The 16,048-nt window shown below is 46.4% G+C and overlaps 1 protein-coding gene across 1 annotated transcript in view; it reads left to right on the top strand.

The window, feature by feature from the left end:
* The first annotated feature begins 1,351 nt into the window (after positions 1–1,351).
* Positions 1,352–16,048, top strand: part of POLN (DNA polymerase nu) — a 120,414-nt gene continuing 105,717 nt past the window's right edge. Inside the window, exons 1-5 of the mRNA XM_066574782.1 lie at positions 1,352–1,664; positions 1,912–2,156; positions 4,031–4,107; positions 8,330–8,454; positions 12,526–12,578. Of these exons, the coding sequence (XP_066430879.1) occupies positions 1,352–1,664; positions 1,912–2,156; positions 4,031–4,107; positions 8,330–8,454; positions 12,526–12,578 (813 nt within the window). The remainder of the gene's footprint in view (positions 1,665–1,911; positions 2,157–4,030; positions 4,108–8,329; positions 8,455–12,525; positions 12,579–16,048) is intronic.

Genomic DNA, 16,048 nt, shown 5'->3' with positions numbered 1-16,048 from the left:
GTGGTAACAGTGACCCCCATAGTGGTTGCAGTGGTAACAGTGACCCCCATAGTGGTTGCAGTGGTAACAGTGACCCCCATAGTGGTTGCTGTGGTAACAGTGACCTCCATAGTGGCCGCTGTGGTAACAGTGACCCCCATAGTAGTTGCAGTGGTAACAGTGACCCCCACAGTGGCCGCTCTGGTAACAGTGACCCCCATAGTGGCCGCTGTAGTAACAGTGACCCGCATAGTGGTTGCAGTGGTAACAGTGACCCCGATAGTGGTTGCAGTGGTAACAGTGACCCCCATAGTGGTTGCAGTGGTAACAGTGACCCCCATAGTGGTTGCAGTGGTAACAGTGACCCCCATAGTGGTTGCAGTGGTAACAGTGACCCCCATAGTGGCCGCTGTAGTAACAGTGACCCGCATAGTGGTTGCAGTGGTAACAGTGACCCCGATAGTGGTTGCAGTGGTAACAGTGACCTCCATAGTGGTTGCAGTGGTAACAGTGACCCCTATAGAGGTTGCAGTGGTAACAGTGACCTCCATAGTGGTTGCAGTGGTAACAGTGACCCCCATAGTGGTTGCAGTGGTAACAGTGACCCCCATAGTGGTTGCAGTGGTAACAGTGACCCCCATAGTGGTTGCAGTGGTAACAGTGACCCCCATGGTGGTTGCAGTGGTAACAGTAAGCTCCATAGTGGCCGTTCTGGTAACAGTGACCTCCATAGTGGCCGCTGTGGTAACAGTGACCCCCATAGTGGCTGCACTGGTAACAGTGACCCCCATAGTGGCCGCTGTGGTAACAGTGACCTCCATAGTGGCCGCTGTGGTAACAGTGACCCCCATAGTGGCTGCACTGGTAACAGTGACCTCCATAGTGGCTGCTCAGGTAACAGTGACCCCCATAGTGGCCGCTGTGGTAACAGTGACCTCCATAGTGGCCGCTCAGGTAACATTGACCTCAATAGTGGCCGCTGTAGTAACAGTGACTCCTATAGTGGCCACGATAGTAATAGTGACCCCCCATAGTGGCCATGATAGTAACAGTGCCCCCCATAGTGGCCACGATAGTAACAGTGACCACTATAGTGGCCACAATAGTTACAGTGACCCCCATAGTGGCCGCTGTGGTAACAGTGCCCCCCATAGTAGTTGCAGTGGTAACAGTGAGCTCCATAGTGGCCGTTCTGGTAACAGTGAGCTCCATAGTGACCTCCATAGTGGCCGCACTGGTAACAGTGACCCCCATAGTGGCCGCTGTAGTAACAGTGACCCCCATAGTGGTTGCAGTGGTAACAGTGACCCCCATAGTGGTTGCAGTGGTAACAGTGACCTCCATAGTGGCCGCTGTGGTAACAGTGACCCCCATGGTGGTTGCAGTGGTAACAGTGAGCTCCATAGTGCTTGCAGTGGTAACAGTGACCCCCATAGCGGTTGCAGTGGTAACAGTGACCCCCATAGTGGTTGCAGTGGTAACAGTGACCCCCATGGTGGTTGCAGTGGTAACTGAGCTCCATAGTGGCCGTTCTGGTAACAGTGAGCTCCATAGTGGCCGTTCTGGTAACAGTGACCTCCATAGTGGCCGCTGTGGTAACAGTGACCCCCATAGTGGCTGCTGTGGTAACAGTGACCTCCATAGTGGCCGCAGTGGTAACAGTGACCTCCATAGTGGCCGCTCAGGTAACATTGACCTCAATAGTGGCCGCTGTAGTAACAGTGACTCCTATAGTGGCCACGATAGTAATAGTGACCCCCATAATGGCCATGATAGTAACAGTGCCCCCCATAGTGGCCACGATAGTAACAGTGACCACTATAGTGGCCACAATAGTTACAGTGACCCCCATAGTGGCCGCTGTGGTAACAGTGCCCCCCATAGTAGTTGCAGTGGTAACAGTGAGCTCCATAGTGGCCGTTCTGGTAACAGTGAGCTCCATAGTGACCTCCATAGTGGCCGCACTGGTAACAGTGACCCCCATAGTGGCCGCTGTAGTAACAGTGACCCGCATAGTGGTTGCAGTGGTAACAGTGACCCCCATAGTGGTTGCAGTGGTAACAGTGAGCTCCATAGTGGCCGCTCTGGTAACAGTGAGCTCCATAGTGGCCGCTCAGGTAACAGTGACCCCCATAGTGGCCACTGTGGTAACAGTGACCTCCATAGTGGCCGCTCTGGTAACATTGACCTTAATAGTGGCCGCTGTGGTAACAGTGACTCCTATAGTGGCCACGATAGTAATAGTGACCCCCATAGTGGCCATGATAGTAACAGTGACCCCCATAGTGGCCACGATAGTAACAGTGACCCCTATATTGGCCGCAATAGTATCAGTCACCCCCATCGTCACCACAGTAGTAATAGCAACCCCCTTATTGGTCTCTAGCCAGGCAGCATCCCTGCAGGCTTTACAATCACCCCACCTGCAGCTCTGGTCCGGTGGCAGCAGCAGCAGCCACTACTGAGTATTTGCCGACTGACCTCTCACCTCGGTGCAGAAACCGGGAGAGATCAGCAGTCACAGACTGCACTGTGCTATGGGCATTTGTGCCGAGGTGAGAGGTCAGCGGTCATGATGTCATTCACTGAATGGTTGTGATTGGTTCATCGCATCAGCTCTGAGCCACAGCGCTCGTGATCCAATCACAGCAATCTCTTGCTGGAGGCAGGGTATTCAAATCCTGTTACCAGGAAGAGAATGCTCGCTCAGCACTTAGGACTACACAGAAGACTGCCGGAGCGCCACAGCCCAGCGCGAGGGACCCGAACGCCGCCTGCTAGGTGATTATTTTTCCCCATGTAGTGTAGACAGGGTTTATTTCAGGGGAGGGCTTATATTTCAAGCCACCCTGAAAATCAGGGAAGGGCTTATTATCGGGGTGGGTCTTATTTTCAGGGAAACACGGTAGTGCAGTATGTCTCCAACGGAATAATGGGTGGAGACATGGGTTGGCCGGGCTAAATGACAAGGAATGCCCAGGTCATGCCCCGCCAGCTCCCGTGGTGGACATATAGTACACTAGTACCAGTTAATGCGCTGCATGGAGTACCCCCATCAGTGGATCCTCCTATTGCGGCAGATATGCAGCTCCAGCGCCGGTGAGCTTACTGACAAATGCGGACAGTAAAGCTTAGACGCGGCTGCACAGAGAATTTTACGGATGCCACATGTCGCTTCCTTGCCCTGGGGGGGTGGGGTGGGGGGTGGAGCGCCGGAGATCTACAGCCCCGCAGGCCGACCATCTCCAAGCTTCCTGGCAGTGATGAGTGAACAGAGGCCGCTGATGTCACAGCAATCCGCCGACAAGTAAGCCACATTCCAGAAGAAGGGGGGAAACGGGGGCTGCCAGTTCTCTGAAACCCAGCGCGCCAGAGGGGGTGCTGATAACAGCTGAGGCGCTACGGGCGTTCCCTGCTACTCAGCCTGGCCAACCCATGTCTCCACCCATAGTTCCGGTGGAGATATACTGCACAACTACCAATTCTGCCATTATTATCTTTGTTTAGAGTTAATCATGCAACATAAATGACATGATAGAATTTTTTATGCGGGATGGTATGATTATGACGATGGCAAAATTATATATATATATTTTTTTAGGCTTTTTACTTTTGCACAATAAAGCCCCCTACCTTTTTTTTGCATCATACCATAACTTTTTTTTATTTTTCTGTGGATGAAACTCTACGAGGGCTTGTTTTTTCCTAATGAGCTGTAGTTTTTATTGGTACTATTTTGAGGTACATACGGCTTTGTTGGCCCCTTTTTTTGCACTCTTTGGGAGGCGAAATGAACAAAATAAGCATTTTGTCTCCCTTTTTAAATTTTTTTCCCGAAAAATAGGGTGCTCACTTTATTGTACAGGTTGTTAAGGATGCAATGATACCAAACGTGTGATTTTTTTTTTTTATAAACAAAGAGTGGAAATTGCGCATAGGAGGGTTCTTTATTACTCTTTGAGCAGGGCTTGCTGCTTGACCAGGATTTAGAGACATTTATAAAATTAGACTTAAAAAAGGCATAAAATTTGTAGATAACTGCATTTTTTAGGTGGTGGACAGTGACTTCACACCTCTAGACATATTTAACCCCTTCCTGCTGCAGGGTGTAAGCTTATGTCCTGGCTGGCAAGTTGTAACAAATAGACGTAAAGTTATTATCTATAGATGGCACAGGCTCAGAAGCTGATCTCATGCCACCCACTGCCTGTGACTAACAGCCAGCCTTCTGCTGCAACAGCAGGGATCGATGACAAAACGCCGAGATCAACATTAATTGCAGTGTGTAAAGGGTTCACAGAAGGAGGGTGCTCCCCTCGTGACGTCATCGGGCCATCACAATGTAATCATGAAGGGACGATGGGTTGCCGTGGCAACTGGACGCCTGAGAATGGTACCCAGATCTGTCATGACCTATGATCGCTAATAATAGCGATAATACATTGCAGTACAGAATTACTGCAATGTATTATCACAGCTTTACAGGCAGAGGCGTAACTTGCTTTATTCATAGTACTGGGCTCCTTATATGGGGAAAAGAGGCCTTATGAGTCCCCTAAGGTTCCTGGCCCCTGGTGCAACCGCATCCCCTATAGTTACTCCAGTGTCTACAGGTTCAAGTCCCCTACAAGGACGTAAAAAAAGTGGTCTAAAATAAAAACAACTGGTCTATCGGGGGAGATTTATCACGTTTTTTGACATAGAAAAGTCATAACATTTGGCATAAGCTCAACTTGCCCTAAAATCTTTATTGAGAAAGTGGTGTTGAACCAGTGTAGATGTCAAAACATTGCAAAATTCTAGCACAAGCTGAGCTTGGGAATTTTTTTTTTTTACTTTTCCACGCAAAAAAGCATTGGATAAATCTCGAATGTAGACCCTCAAGACCAGACCTCCTAAAAATACAGACTCCATACCAGATCCCCCTGTTTACAGACTCTAAACCTCCCTGTACGTAGACTCCAAAGTACTCTTTACAGACCTAGGACCAGAGATACTCACCTCTACTGTTCTTGCTCTTCCCTCTGCCCCTTGGCACCACTGCAGACAACATCCTGACTCTGCTTGATGCCAGGACTTTGTGGAGCACCCAGGAGTGGAGGGAACCACAGAAATAGGGAGAGTTGAGGATGCGGCGCAACCAGTAAAATTGCCTTCTCTTCCGTGAGATCTCTGTTTTTTCTTGGAGTCCTCAGACATTCTGATAAAGTTTGCAAGTATGCCGTAGACCTAATGTCAGTGAGGGGGAAATACTGGTCAGCCTCGCCTCTATTAGCCTAAGGGCTCCTTCACACGTCAGTATTTTTCATCAGTCTTTTGTGAGCCAAAACCAGGAGTGAAACGTACAGAGAGAAAGTATAATGGAAAGATTTGCATTCCTTCCGTATTTTGGACCCCCAGCTGGTTTTGACTCACGGAATACTGATGAAAAATACGCCGGTGTGAAGAAGCCCTGAGGCCAGTTTCAGATGAGCATATTTCAATATGTTCGTAACATGGATCCGAATTGCAGATGGCATTACAACTAGAGATGAGCGAGCATACTCGCTAAGGCAAACGACTCGAGCGAGTAGTGCCTTATTCGAGTACCTGCCCGCTCGTCTCTAAAGATTTGGCTGTTGGCGCGGGTGAGAGGTGAGTTGCGTTGGTGAGCAGGTGGAGGCGGGGGGGGGGGGGGAGAGATGGAGAGAGAGATCCCCCCTCCGTTCCTCGCCGCTCCCCGCCGGCACCCGAATCTTTAGAGACGAGCGGGCAGGTACTCGCATAAGGCACTACTCGCTCAAGTAGTTTGCCTTCGCGAGTATACTCGCTCATCTCTAATTACAACCATGTCATCAGTAATTGCCTGTGTAGTGTTTTCATTTTCTCCTGGGCAAATACTGATCCATATTTGCAATACAGAGAAAAAAAAACGCAAAATAGGTCACGCTGCGGTTTTTTAAAAAAAGGAAACGACACGAAAAACACAGATTTATATTAGCTCTGTATTATGGTTCCCAAAACATGGACCAAATATGGAAAGAAAATACTCGTGTCTGAAACCGACCTTAAGGCTCTCTAAGGCCGCCTTCACACGTGCGAGAAAATCACGTGAGATTCGTACGTTCCGAGAGTATGAATTCTTTTGAATAGAGTCATATATATGAGCGATTTATCTTTTTCCCCCGCACTACAATGCGGTATGCTTTATATTTTCGCGTTCCTCAGAATACATTGCCTATTGTTTTCAATGAGACTGGAAAACACATCGCGGTGCATGCAAGTGCGATGCAAGGTTTCACATTGAAAACCGCACCGGATTATTGCCTCTTTACATGAAATAATGGGAGGTGCATCACATCCGTGAGTAAATCGCACGTTGGGCAGTGCGATATCGAGTCAAGTTTGACAGCCTAATACTCAGCCGTGTGTAGGAAGCCTTACACTACAAGAGAAATTGGAAAGAGCCTGCAACCAGCAGTGAATCAGCGATCGTATGCATTTACACAGAACTATTGGTACTTCTGATTGTTCAGTGGATCATACCCGCACCTCTAGTCACCTCTTCTGCCACTGCTTTCTACTCAGCAAATTCAAAACCTGTACCATTTGATGCGGATTTTGAAGCGGGTTTTATCATGTATTTATGTATATCATGTGCGTAATTCACCTCATTGAGAAAGTGAGAATTCCGCAGCGGAAACAACGATAAAATTGACTTGCTGCGGAATTAAATTATCAATTTCCACACGGGTTTTGGGTGGATTTTTTTTTACACAGCTTGTGGATGAGAATTTTGAAATCTCATCCACCTTGCTGATACTGTAAATGCAGCAAAATTTCCATGCAGAGGGTCCACACAGTGCCACCTAAGGCCTCGTTCACACGAGCGTGTTTTCGCGCTTAAATAGGTGCACACAAAACCACTCATCTATTAGAACCATTGGTTTCCCTATGATTTGTTCACATGTCCGTGTTTTACAGGCATGCAAACGCGCACACCTGCAAAAGATAGGACATGCGTGCACTGCATAGGTCCGTGGTGCATGTAAATATTCCCCGCTGTCACAGTGCTCAGTGTTGATGGCACTGTCTGCGGGGAGTAAAGAATCCCCTGCCACAGCTGTGGCAAAGGATCGCCATGTTCTCACATTCTTTTTAATGGGGCCATTCATGATGTTCTTCCATTCATTTCAATGTGATTGGCTGAGCACTCAGCCAATCAGATACAGACCTTTCAGCAGGCGGGGATTTAAAATCCCCACCTGCTGAAAGAACTTCAGAGCAGTGCAGGGAGACAAGCGGCTAGACGCAGCTGAGCCCCGACAGCGGCGGAGAGGTGAGTATATATATTTTTTTATTTTTTACACAAGCTAGGGATGATTTTCAGGGAGGGGCTTATATTTTAAGCCCTTCACCGAAAATCACTGCAGGGGTTGCTGGCAGGCCATTGCTTTCAATGGGGCCTAAGGCTGAACTCAAACGTCTAGTTAGTATTTTATATTAGTATTTATAAACCAAATGCAGGAGTTGAATATAAGCAGAGAAGGATAAAAGATTTGCACCTCCTTCATCTTTAGATTCCACTTCTTGCTTTTGCTTATAATTACTGCTGCAATAAACTGACCAAAACACATCAATGAGAAGATGCCTTGATCCTTAAAATATACGGTATGAAAGAGTGCCTCAGAATAAGAAACATATATATTGAAAATGTACGCCAGGGTTTGAGCTCTATTTACATACATTTGTCACAAAGTTATTTTTCACACTCCTCATACAGTGCAAAAAATTAAGGGAACACTTTAAGTCACACCTCCAATCACAATGACCTCTATTGTCTCAGACTCTTTCACATGAGCTCAGTGCGAGCCTGTTCTCCTCTGTGAAGAGAAGGGGGCACCAATGGTGGACCTGCCAATTCTGGTGTTCTCTGGCAAATGCCAATCCAGCTGCATGGTGCTGGGCTGTGGGCACAGGATGTCGGGACCTCATGGATTTATTTATTTATTTTTGGCAGTTTAGTCAGAAACATGACTAAAGAAAACCAAACCAGCTCTCCCTTGACTCTTGGTCACAGATCCCACCAGGAATTGAGCCTTTGAAGCCACATATAAAAATGGATTTGTTGATGCAACTGACAGGGGATGCTAATTAAAATCCAAATCTTTATTGGGACAGATTAAAAAATACACATGCTGACAACTCAAAGAAATCTCCAACACGTTTCCTTAGGATGGGTAAATGTTGTGTAAAAAAGGGCACGATAGATGGGAATCTGGAACGGTCGACATGCCTCTATGGCATTCATATTGCAGTAGGCATATGGATAAGCAGTTGTGTCATGTTTTCATTGCCTTGTATTTTTAAGGTTAAACATGGAAAACTATAGACAAGACTTTGGATTTTACTACAGTGAAGAACCAATATCCCTTACTGCTGGAAAAATCCTGTCCGCTCTGCAGCCTGGTCATAGAGGAGGCGTCTTATATCAAGGTATGCATCGCAAAATATCTGCAGTCAGCAAGCAGTCTTGTTTCTCAACCTGGTCTCACGGCTTAGCAGCAGAAAAAAATCAGCAGCAAATCTGCACCAAGCTCCGCATCAACATCCATAGCGTTCGATATAGATTATGCAGTGGATTCACAGCAGATTTCACCTATTCAGTTCAGTTGAGGGGGTGAAGTATGCTGTGAATCGTGTCGAAATCAACGTCAAAATCCAAACCAAATGGTGCATTGCACAAAAATTGGATCGCTGATCAGTGGAAAAACATCGCCTGGTCAGATGAATGCAGATTTCTGTCACACTATGATGATGCAGGGTCAGAATTTAGCGCAAGCAGCATGAATGGATGAACCCTTGTTCTACATGAGGCAATATTCCTGCAATACACCTAGTGGAAGCTATGCTGTGGTTCTGAAGGCCAAAAGAGGCCCAGTATGCCCAATAAAATGGCCACTGAGTATGTGTCTATATCATTTTTTTTTATATATAATGATATTTGAATTAGTGTTTTTTTTTTTCCAGATGAGAGCTGTATGTCCAACACAATCCAAGAAAAATTTAATGTGTAAGTAAAACGTACTGACCCTAGGGCAGAAACACATTGGAGCATGCGCTAATACGCTCACCGCTGCGGAACGTATTAGCGCATGAACCAAGGTTTTATTTTCTTTTTCGTACTATCCACACTCCGCACTATTGCATGGAGTATGGATAGAAAAAAAAAGCGGAAAGATAGGGCAGATCCTATCTTTTCTCATGAATACTATTAACACACGAGAACCTGAATAGTGGAAACAAAACCATTGAAATCATTGGTTTTGTTTCGTCCTGTTATGCGGCCATAAATTTCACGGCCTCATAACAGGATAAGAACGCGTCCATCTGCTTAAACCCTGGATGAAAACAGTACCCAATTTCAAAAATGCATGTGAGCCAATATGTTTACCCTACCAGTACAAATGACTCTAAGGCCACTCTCACACAGGACGCTTTTTAGCGCAATTAGCGCGGTACAACGCCACTATTGATTTCAATGGGGCCTCGCAGACCACGATTTTTGAGCGCTATCTGCTCTATTTTGGCCTGTTGTAGCGTTCTTTTAACGCGCCTTATTACCCATCACAGTGATGGGGTGCGTTAAAAATTCTGTCAAACGCTGTAACAAGCATTCACAAACGCAGCTTAAATGTATGTGTGAGAGCAGCCTTAGTTCACATGCACTGATTGCAGAATGCCCATGGAGTTGTTTTGTTGCCCTTTCATTACAAAGTGTCATACATTCTGGCAGGTGCAGTACAGTACTCATATTTTTTACATTTTTTCCTCTTCAACCAAATCGCACATTACAATGAGTCATCATGCAAACAATGTAGTATCATAATATGTGTATAATGTGTGCTTTCTTCTTTTGAAGTGAGATTTTACAGCACATGAATTTTAAAGCAAATGAGGTAAATTCAGATATGGATCATTGGAACTACACAAAAGAGCAGATGTTTACAAAAGAGGATGCCTGGTCCAATCACAGAGAGATAGGAGGAACCTCAACTCCAATGAAGTATCAACTCTTTGGTGAAGTGGTTTTCCAGTTGTATATAAATAAACCTTAATAACTGTATAAATGAAAAAGTTCTAAAACTTTCTAATATACCATTGCAACATCTTTGCTGTCAGTGAATGTAGAGCACTCTTGTTTATATTCCTAGGCAGCAACAGTGTCATAGCTACAGCAGTTGCAGAAATACTTTAACTGTGCCTATGAGTTTCTGCTAAGGGCTCCCACTTGCATTTTTTTAACAATGCGATATTGCTGCGTTTTTTTTTTTACGCGATTGTCAGTGGGACTTTCTAATGCTAAAAACGCATCGCACAAAAATCGCAAAGCACAAACTGGCGATGCGTTTTTAACATTAGAAAGTCCCATTGACACTTGCGTTAAAAAAAAATGCAGCGTTAATGCAGTGATAAAAAAATGCAAGTGGGCAGGAGCCCTAATACTGTGAGCTATACGTAGGTAAAAAAGTCAAATTTCATGTTTTTTTCTCTAGTTTATTCTAAATGTACCATTCAGTTACTTATAATTAATAACAAGTTGTATGCGTCTATCACTGATTCTTGTATGTGTATGCAGCGTCCGAGGAGCAGGCCCACAGCCGAGGAGATGGTGGGGTAAATAAAGGCCTTGTCACGGTGGCGCTACCATCTCCTCCCCTAGGGGTAGCTCGGAACCCATCCAAGTTACTGCTGAGGAAGGTCACCGGAAAAATGTAACCACAGGTTACCTGCAATCTTCTTGTCACTCGTGACGCCACTGTTCCGTTCTCTGCAGTGAAGTAAATAAATTAGTCCACACACAGAGATACTTTCTGGACAAACTGGGAACGGTCAGTAATGTCCGTTTACTGTAACTTCAGCAAAGTTTCGACGTATAATAGTTGTCAGGCACAAAGTACACTTCTAGAAGGTGTGACAGGGAGGACTTCTTGGGGTAATCTGGACAATCCACAGTCCCAGTTATCTGTGTGATCCCGCTCCTGGTGACTTTCTCCCTCCAACACTCTACCAGTCAAGCCTCATGCTTCTGGTGGCTTTCTCTCTCTAAAGCAGCGTTCCTTCTTTCTTTCTCTCTTACTCAGTGCTTAGTGTCAGCACCGGCACATCCTGGGTAGAATAGGCCCAGACCAAGCAGAAGGGTATCGCTCAGCTTCTTCCATTCACACACAGGCCAATCAATGTTTGTGGGGTTCAACCGCTTGCAGACTTGCTAACTGACTCCCACCCTTTGCAAGCACTTTTTTCTGCTTTTGCAAGAAGACCACTCCCTGCACTTTGCACACACACACACATATACAGGTGCTCCCCGACTTGCGAACAGGTTCCGTTCCGGGAGCCCGTTCGCAAGTCCGTTTTGTTCGCAAGTCGAACAAATGGTAGTATGGAGGGGATCGCGGGTGGATCCCGCTCCATACAACGTCGGGAGCAGGCTGTTCTTACAGCGGGCACCCGGCGGCAGCAGTTCCGACGTGCCACGCCGCTTGTCAGAACTGTTAACACTTTAAATACCGCTCTGACAGCGGTATTTAAAGTGTTAACAGTTCTGACGAGCGGCGCAGCTCGTCGGAACTGCTGCCGCCGGGTGCCCGCTGTAAGAAACAGCCTGCACCCGACGTTCAGGGGGCCCGTACAGCGTCCCACGATGAGATCGCAGGACGCTGTGCGGTTGCTAGGCAGCCGGGGACTCCTGAAAGGCCCCAGGGCTGCCTATGCAGAGTGCCTATCAAGCGCACGGCTTGCTAGGCGCTCTGCATAGACAGCCCTGGGGCCTTTCAGAAGGCCCCCGGCTGCCCAGCAACCGCGATCTGACCGGACAGGCTTCTATCAGGCTTGATAGAAGCTTGTCCGGTCCCTGCACAGCATGATGTAATGCCATAGCATTACATCATACTGTGCTGTACAGATAGTTCGTATCTAGCGAAATTCGTAACTCGAATGTTCGCAAGTCGGGGACTATCTGTATAAGACAAAGTCACATGAGACACAACAAGATACATTTTCCAGGCAGCACCCAGACATTAATCCATTCAGTGCTGTAGAGATGCAATACACATACCAAATGCACACTACAATTAAGACATGGACAGGACAATGGCACAAGACAGACATATAACATTATGGAGGGGCCCCACTAGTTCTGGGCCATTACATGTACACTATGTATTCTTGTTTCACAATCCATACCTATGCCCTGCAAGTCTGTCAGCAGAATACAGGCCTTCGTTTATGGCAGCCTATCTGTGGAGCAGTAGATAGAGGCTGCTGTTAAACATTTCATGTCTGCTGATGTTTGACAAGAAAACCTCCGAGAATTTACTGTACTGTCAGATCTAGGAAGAGTAATTCTAATGAACATGTTACTTCACTGTCATTACAGCTGCTTTCAAGAATATGCGGCTCACAGGGAAAGAACATTTTTTTATTGTTTTGAATCTTTTTATTTAATAATGACTTATTTGAAGAGTATTGTTCATTACATTCATTGAGAATTTTCTGTTTTGACAGGTAATTCAGAAGTTTGCAGCAGTGATACCTTTCCCACGGGATATCATGATGAGGTAAGTACTAGGAAAATAATGTACTGCTTATATACAGATGTAGCAGAGTTTGATTTGAGATTTAACGTGTTATGATAATTTGTGTGCCACAGTTTATTAACCTTATAATTGCTTTACAATAACTTGTGTTGTGTTAACCCCTTAGTGATCACCCATACGTTTTTCATGTCATGGGTGTCTGAGCTTTAGTCTATAGGGCCATAAAAGGCAAGTTGACCCTGTAGACTAAAGCCGTGGGGTCTGCGTGTGTGACAGCTTTCTGCTATCGGCTGTCGAAGGTAGCCTATAGCAGGGAGCTGAAATAGGGGGGCCACGGTGAGCGACCCCCAATCATGCAATTGCCGTTATCCAAATTTCAAATCTCCCTGCTCCCGGCTGTCAAAGATAGGCGAGAGCAGAGAGATGTCACCGGGGGCTGCAGTATGCGATCCCCGGTCACATGATCGTTGTTATCCAATGGATAACATCGATCATATAAAGTTTAAAAAGTTAAAGTTTCATCTCCTCTCACAGATCATATCCGTGAGGGGAAATGAAATTACTCACCTGTGCCCCAAGATTTTTGCCCGGATGTGATCTTTGTACTCGGATCTTTTACCAGCTTCTGCACATGCGCCCGTCGGCAAAATGGCGAATGCATGCGCAAAATCCGAGGACTTCCCGGGACATTTAAAATCTCCCTGCTCCTGGCTACCAAAAGTAGCCAAGAGCCTGAATATGTCTCGGGGGGCTATGGTATTCGGTCCCAGGTCGTGTGATCACTGTTATCCAATGGATAACGGGAATCACATAAACGTAAAAAAAAGCTAGTTTCACCTGAGGGGAGGTGAAATTACTTACCTAAAGCCCCCAGATTTGTCCCCCGACAAGATTTTTTGAGTGAAATAGCAAAGAGATCTCTGCGGCACACCGTAAGCCACACGGCTTGTAGAGATAGGGAGATATGGCAATTAGCCAAAAAATAGCATAAAAGCTAATGGGTGCACGCTCACCAAGGGATCCGGACTGGTAGATCCTAGCTGAATCCTGGAAAAATGTCTAGGAGAGCAGCATCCGTTGGAGCATATCACAGAGGAATTCTGAAGTCTTCAAAGGATAAAAATCCAATAGCCATCTTTATTGTTAAAACAACTCCATTGACAGAGCACAAGACTGCGCTCTTTCGTCCTATACAAAGGACTTTGTCAAGCATATACACTGAAGGGCATAGGTTAGTACATAAATGCCACACAGACCAATCACAGAAAAGACAAACTCACATGTGACTCCACAGGATAGGACAGGAGAAGGAGGAGGTTCCCAGCATATCAGATGCAATTCATTAGTATCAATAGTAATTGTAATTAGTTGGTTGCTTAGTACACATGTATTACAATGAAGGTGCCTACCAGCGCGGGGTTCAACTCAAAACCCGGAAGTGGAAGAGGGCTCCATACGTCATAGGGGCTCCACATAGGGGGCATTGACAAGATTTTTACCCACAGACCTCTTCCTGGCTTCTGTGCATGTGCTCGTTGTCAAAATAATGGATGCAAGCACAGAAGGCAGTGTAGGGTCTGGGAAATTTAAAATCTCCTTGTTCTCGGATACCAAATATAGCCAAGAGCCTGGATCAGTGACCGGAGGCCTCGTTGCGCAATCACGTGACCGGGGACCACTCATTATCCAATGGCATAAGGAGGTAGCGATCTACCTTAGGCCTGTCTCACACGACCGGATAGGAATTGCGCCTTCCGCATTCTTTTTGATCCGCGATAATGCGCAGATCAATCAAATGCGTTGGTTTAAACAATTTCGCTCATACTAGCGTGTCAGAATTACGTAATCCACTTGCAGAAAACAGAGTTTAGCGTGTTCTATTTTACCATGGATATCAGCGACATTGTTCTTTTTGGTCGTGGATATACCCGCAACCTATATGCAATTACATTGAGTACGGGCTGCAGATACCCGCATCATCTCTGAGCGACGGTGCGGGAAATATAAACAAACAAACTGTGTACTGTGCATGACCGCCTGTGTGAGTAGGCAGTTATGTGCAATACATTACACGGCCGTACACAGGGCCACAGCTGGGATTCGCAAGCAGATTCCACATATGGCCGTGTGAGCCCGGTATTATTCAGATCGCCACCTGTAATATGTAATTTACAAGAAGCCCCGGGAACGCTCGCCTGCAGTTCCAGGAGCAGTTTGTTGAGCGCCTTCTGTGAGACCGCCGCACCTCAGCAAGCTTACGGAGCCTCACAGAGCGCCACTTTATATCCCCTACCTGCTGCTGAGGTCAAGAAATACCCCCCAAAAAACTGTCGGATTTGCAGCAAGCATGGGAAGAGGAGGGATGCCTGGCTTTATTGCTCCATGGGCCCATCCCAACCAGGCCTCCGTAATTACCCCTGTTTTCAGACATAGCACACCATTTTACATTATTACTTTTATCTAAGATTTAGGAATGCCAAAAACGGCGCGGAGGGAGAATTATTTTAGGGGGTGCATTTTTTTTCTGTACAAGTGTGCAATGGGGCCTGGAATTTATTTAATTGTGCCCTGAAATCCAATAGGTGTTCCCTCCATTATAGACCAAGGCATGTGTCCATGTGTAAGCAGATTGTGGCCACAATGGGTATGTTTCTGAACATGGGATAAACAGAGGTATCCATTTTGGGGTGAAAGTCTTCATTCATATGTGTGCCGTACAAAAAAACCCAGTGTTTTAATAGGACACAATTGCCAAAAAAATGAAAATCGTAATTTTTTCCTTCTGCTTTGCTTAGATTCATTTAAAAACTGTGGGGTCAAAATATGCATTACACCCCTAGATTAATTCATTAAGGTGTCTAGTTTTCAAAATGAGGTCATTTGTTCTGGTTCTCGATGATTTTGGCTGCTTGAGGGCTCTACAAGTGTGCAATGAGACCTAAATCACCTTCAGGGTGCATTCAGACGAACGTATATCGGCTCGGTTTTCACGCCGAGCCGATATACGTTGTCCTCGTGTGCAGGGGGGGATGGAAGAGCCAGGAACAGGAACTGAGCTCCCGCCCTCTCTCTGCCTCCTCTGCGCCCCTCTGCACTATTTGCAATAAAAGTAGGCAGGGCAGGGCTAAATTCTGCGAATTAGCCCCGCCCCCATTCCGCCTCTCCCCATTGCAAATAGTGCAGAGGGGCGGAGAGGAGGCAGAGAGGGGGTGGGAGCTCAGTTCCTGCTCCTGGCTCTTCCATCCCCCCCCCCCCCTGCACATGAGCACGACGTATATCGGCTCGGCGTGAAAACCGAGCCGATATACGTTCATGTGAATGCACCCTCAAGCAAAATCTCTGTTCTGAAAGCCACCAGCTGTTCCTTTCAGTTTGGAGCCTGCTGTGCATACAGACAGAAGATTAGGGCCACAACGCGTATGTTTCTGAACACAGGAAAAACAGGGGTATCCATTATGGGGTGCAAATCTTCATTTTCATGTGCAAAATAG

Source organism: Eleutherodactylus coqui, chromosome 7 (assembly GCF_035609145.1).
Source record: "Eleutherodactylus coqui strain aEleCoq1 chromosome 7, aEleCoq1.hap1, whole genome shotgun sequence".
NCBI classification, from domain to species: domain Eukaryota; kingdom Metazoa; phylum Chordata; class Amphibia; order Anura; family Eleutherodactylidae; genus Eleutherodactylus; species Eleutherodactylus coqui.
The sequence above is the reverse complement of the archived record's forward strand: the minus strand, read 5'-3'. Positions and strand labels throughout refer to the sequence as shown.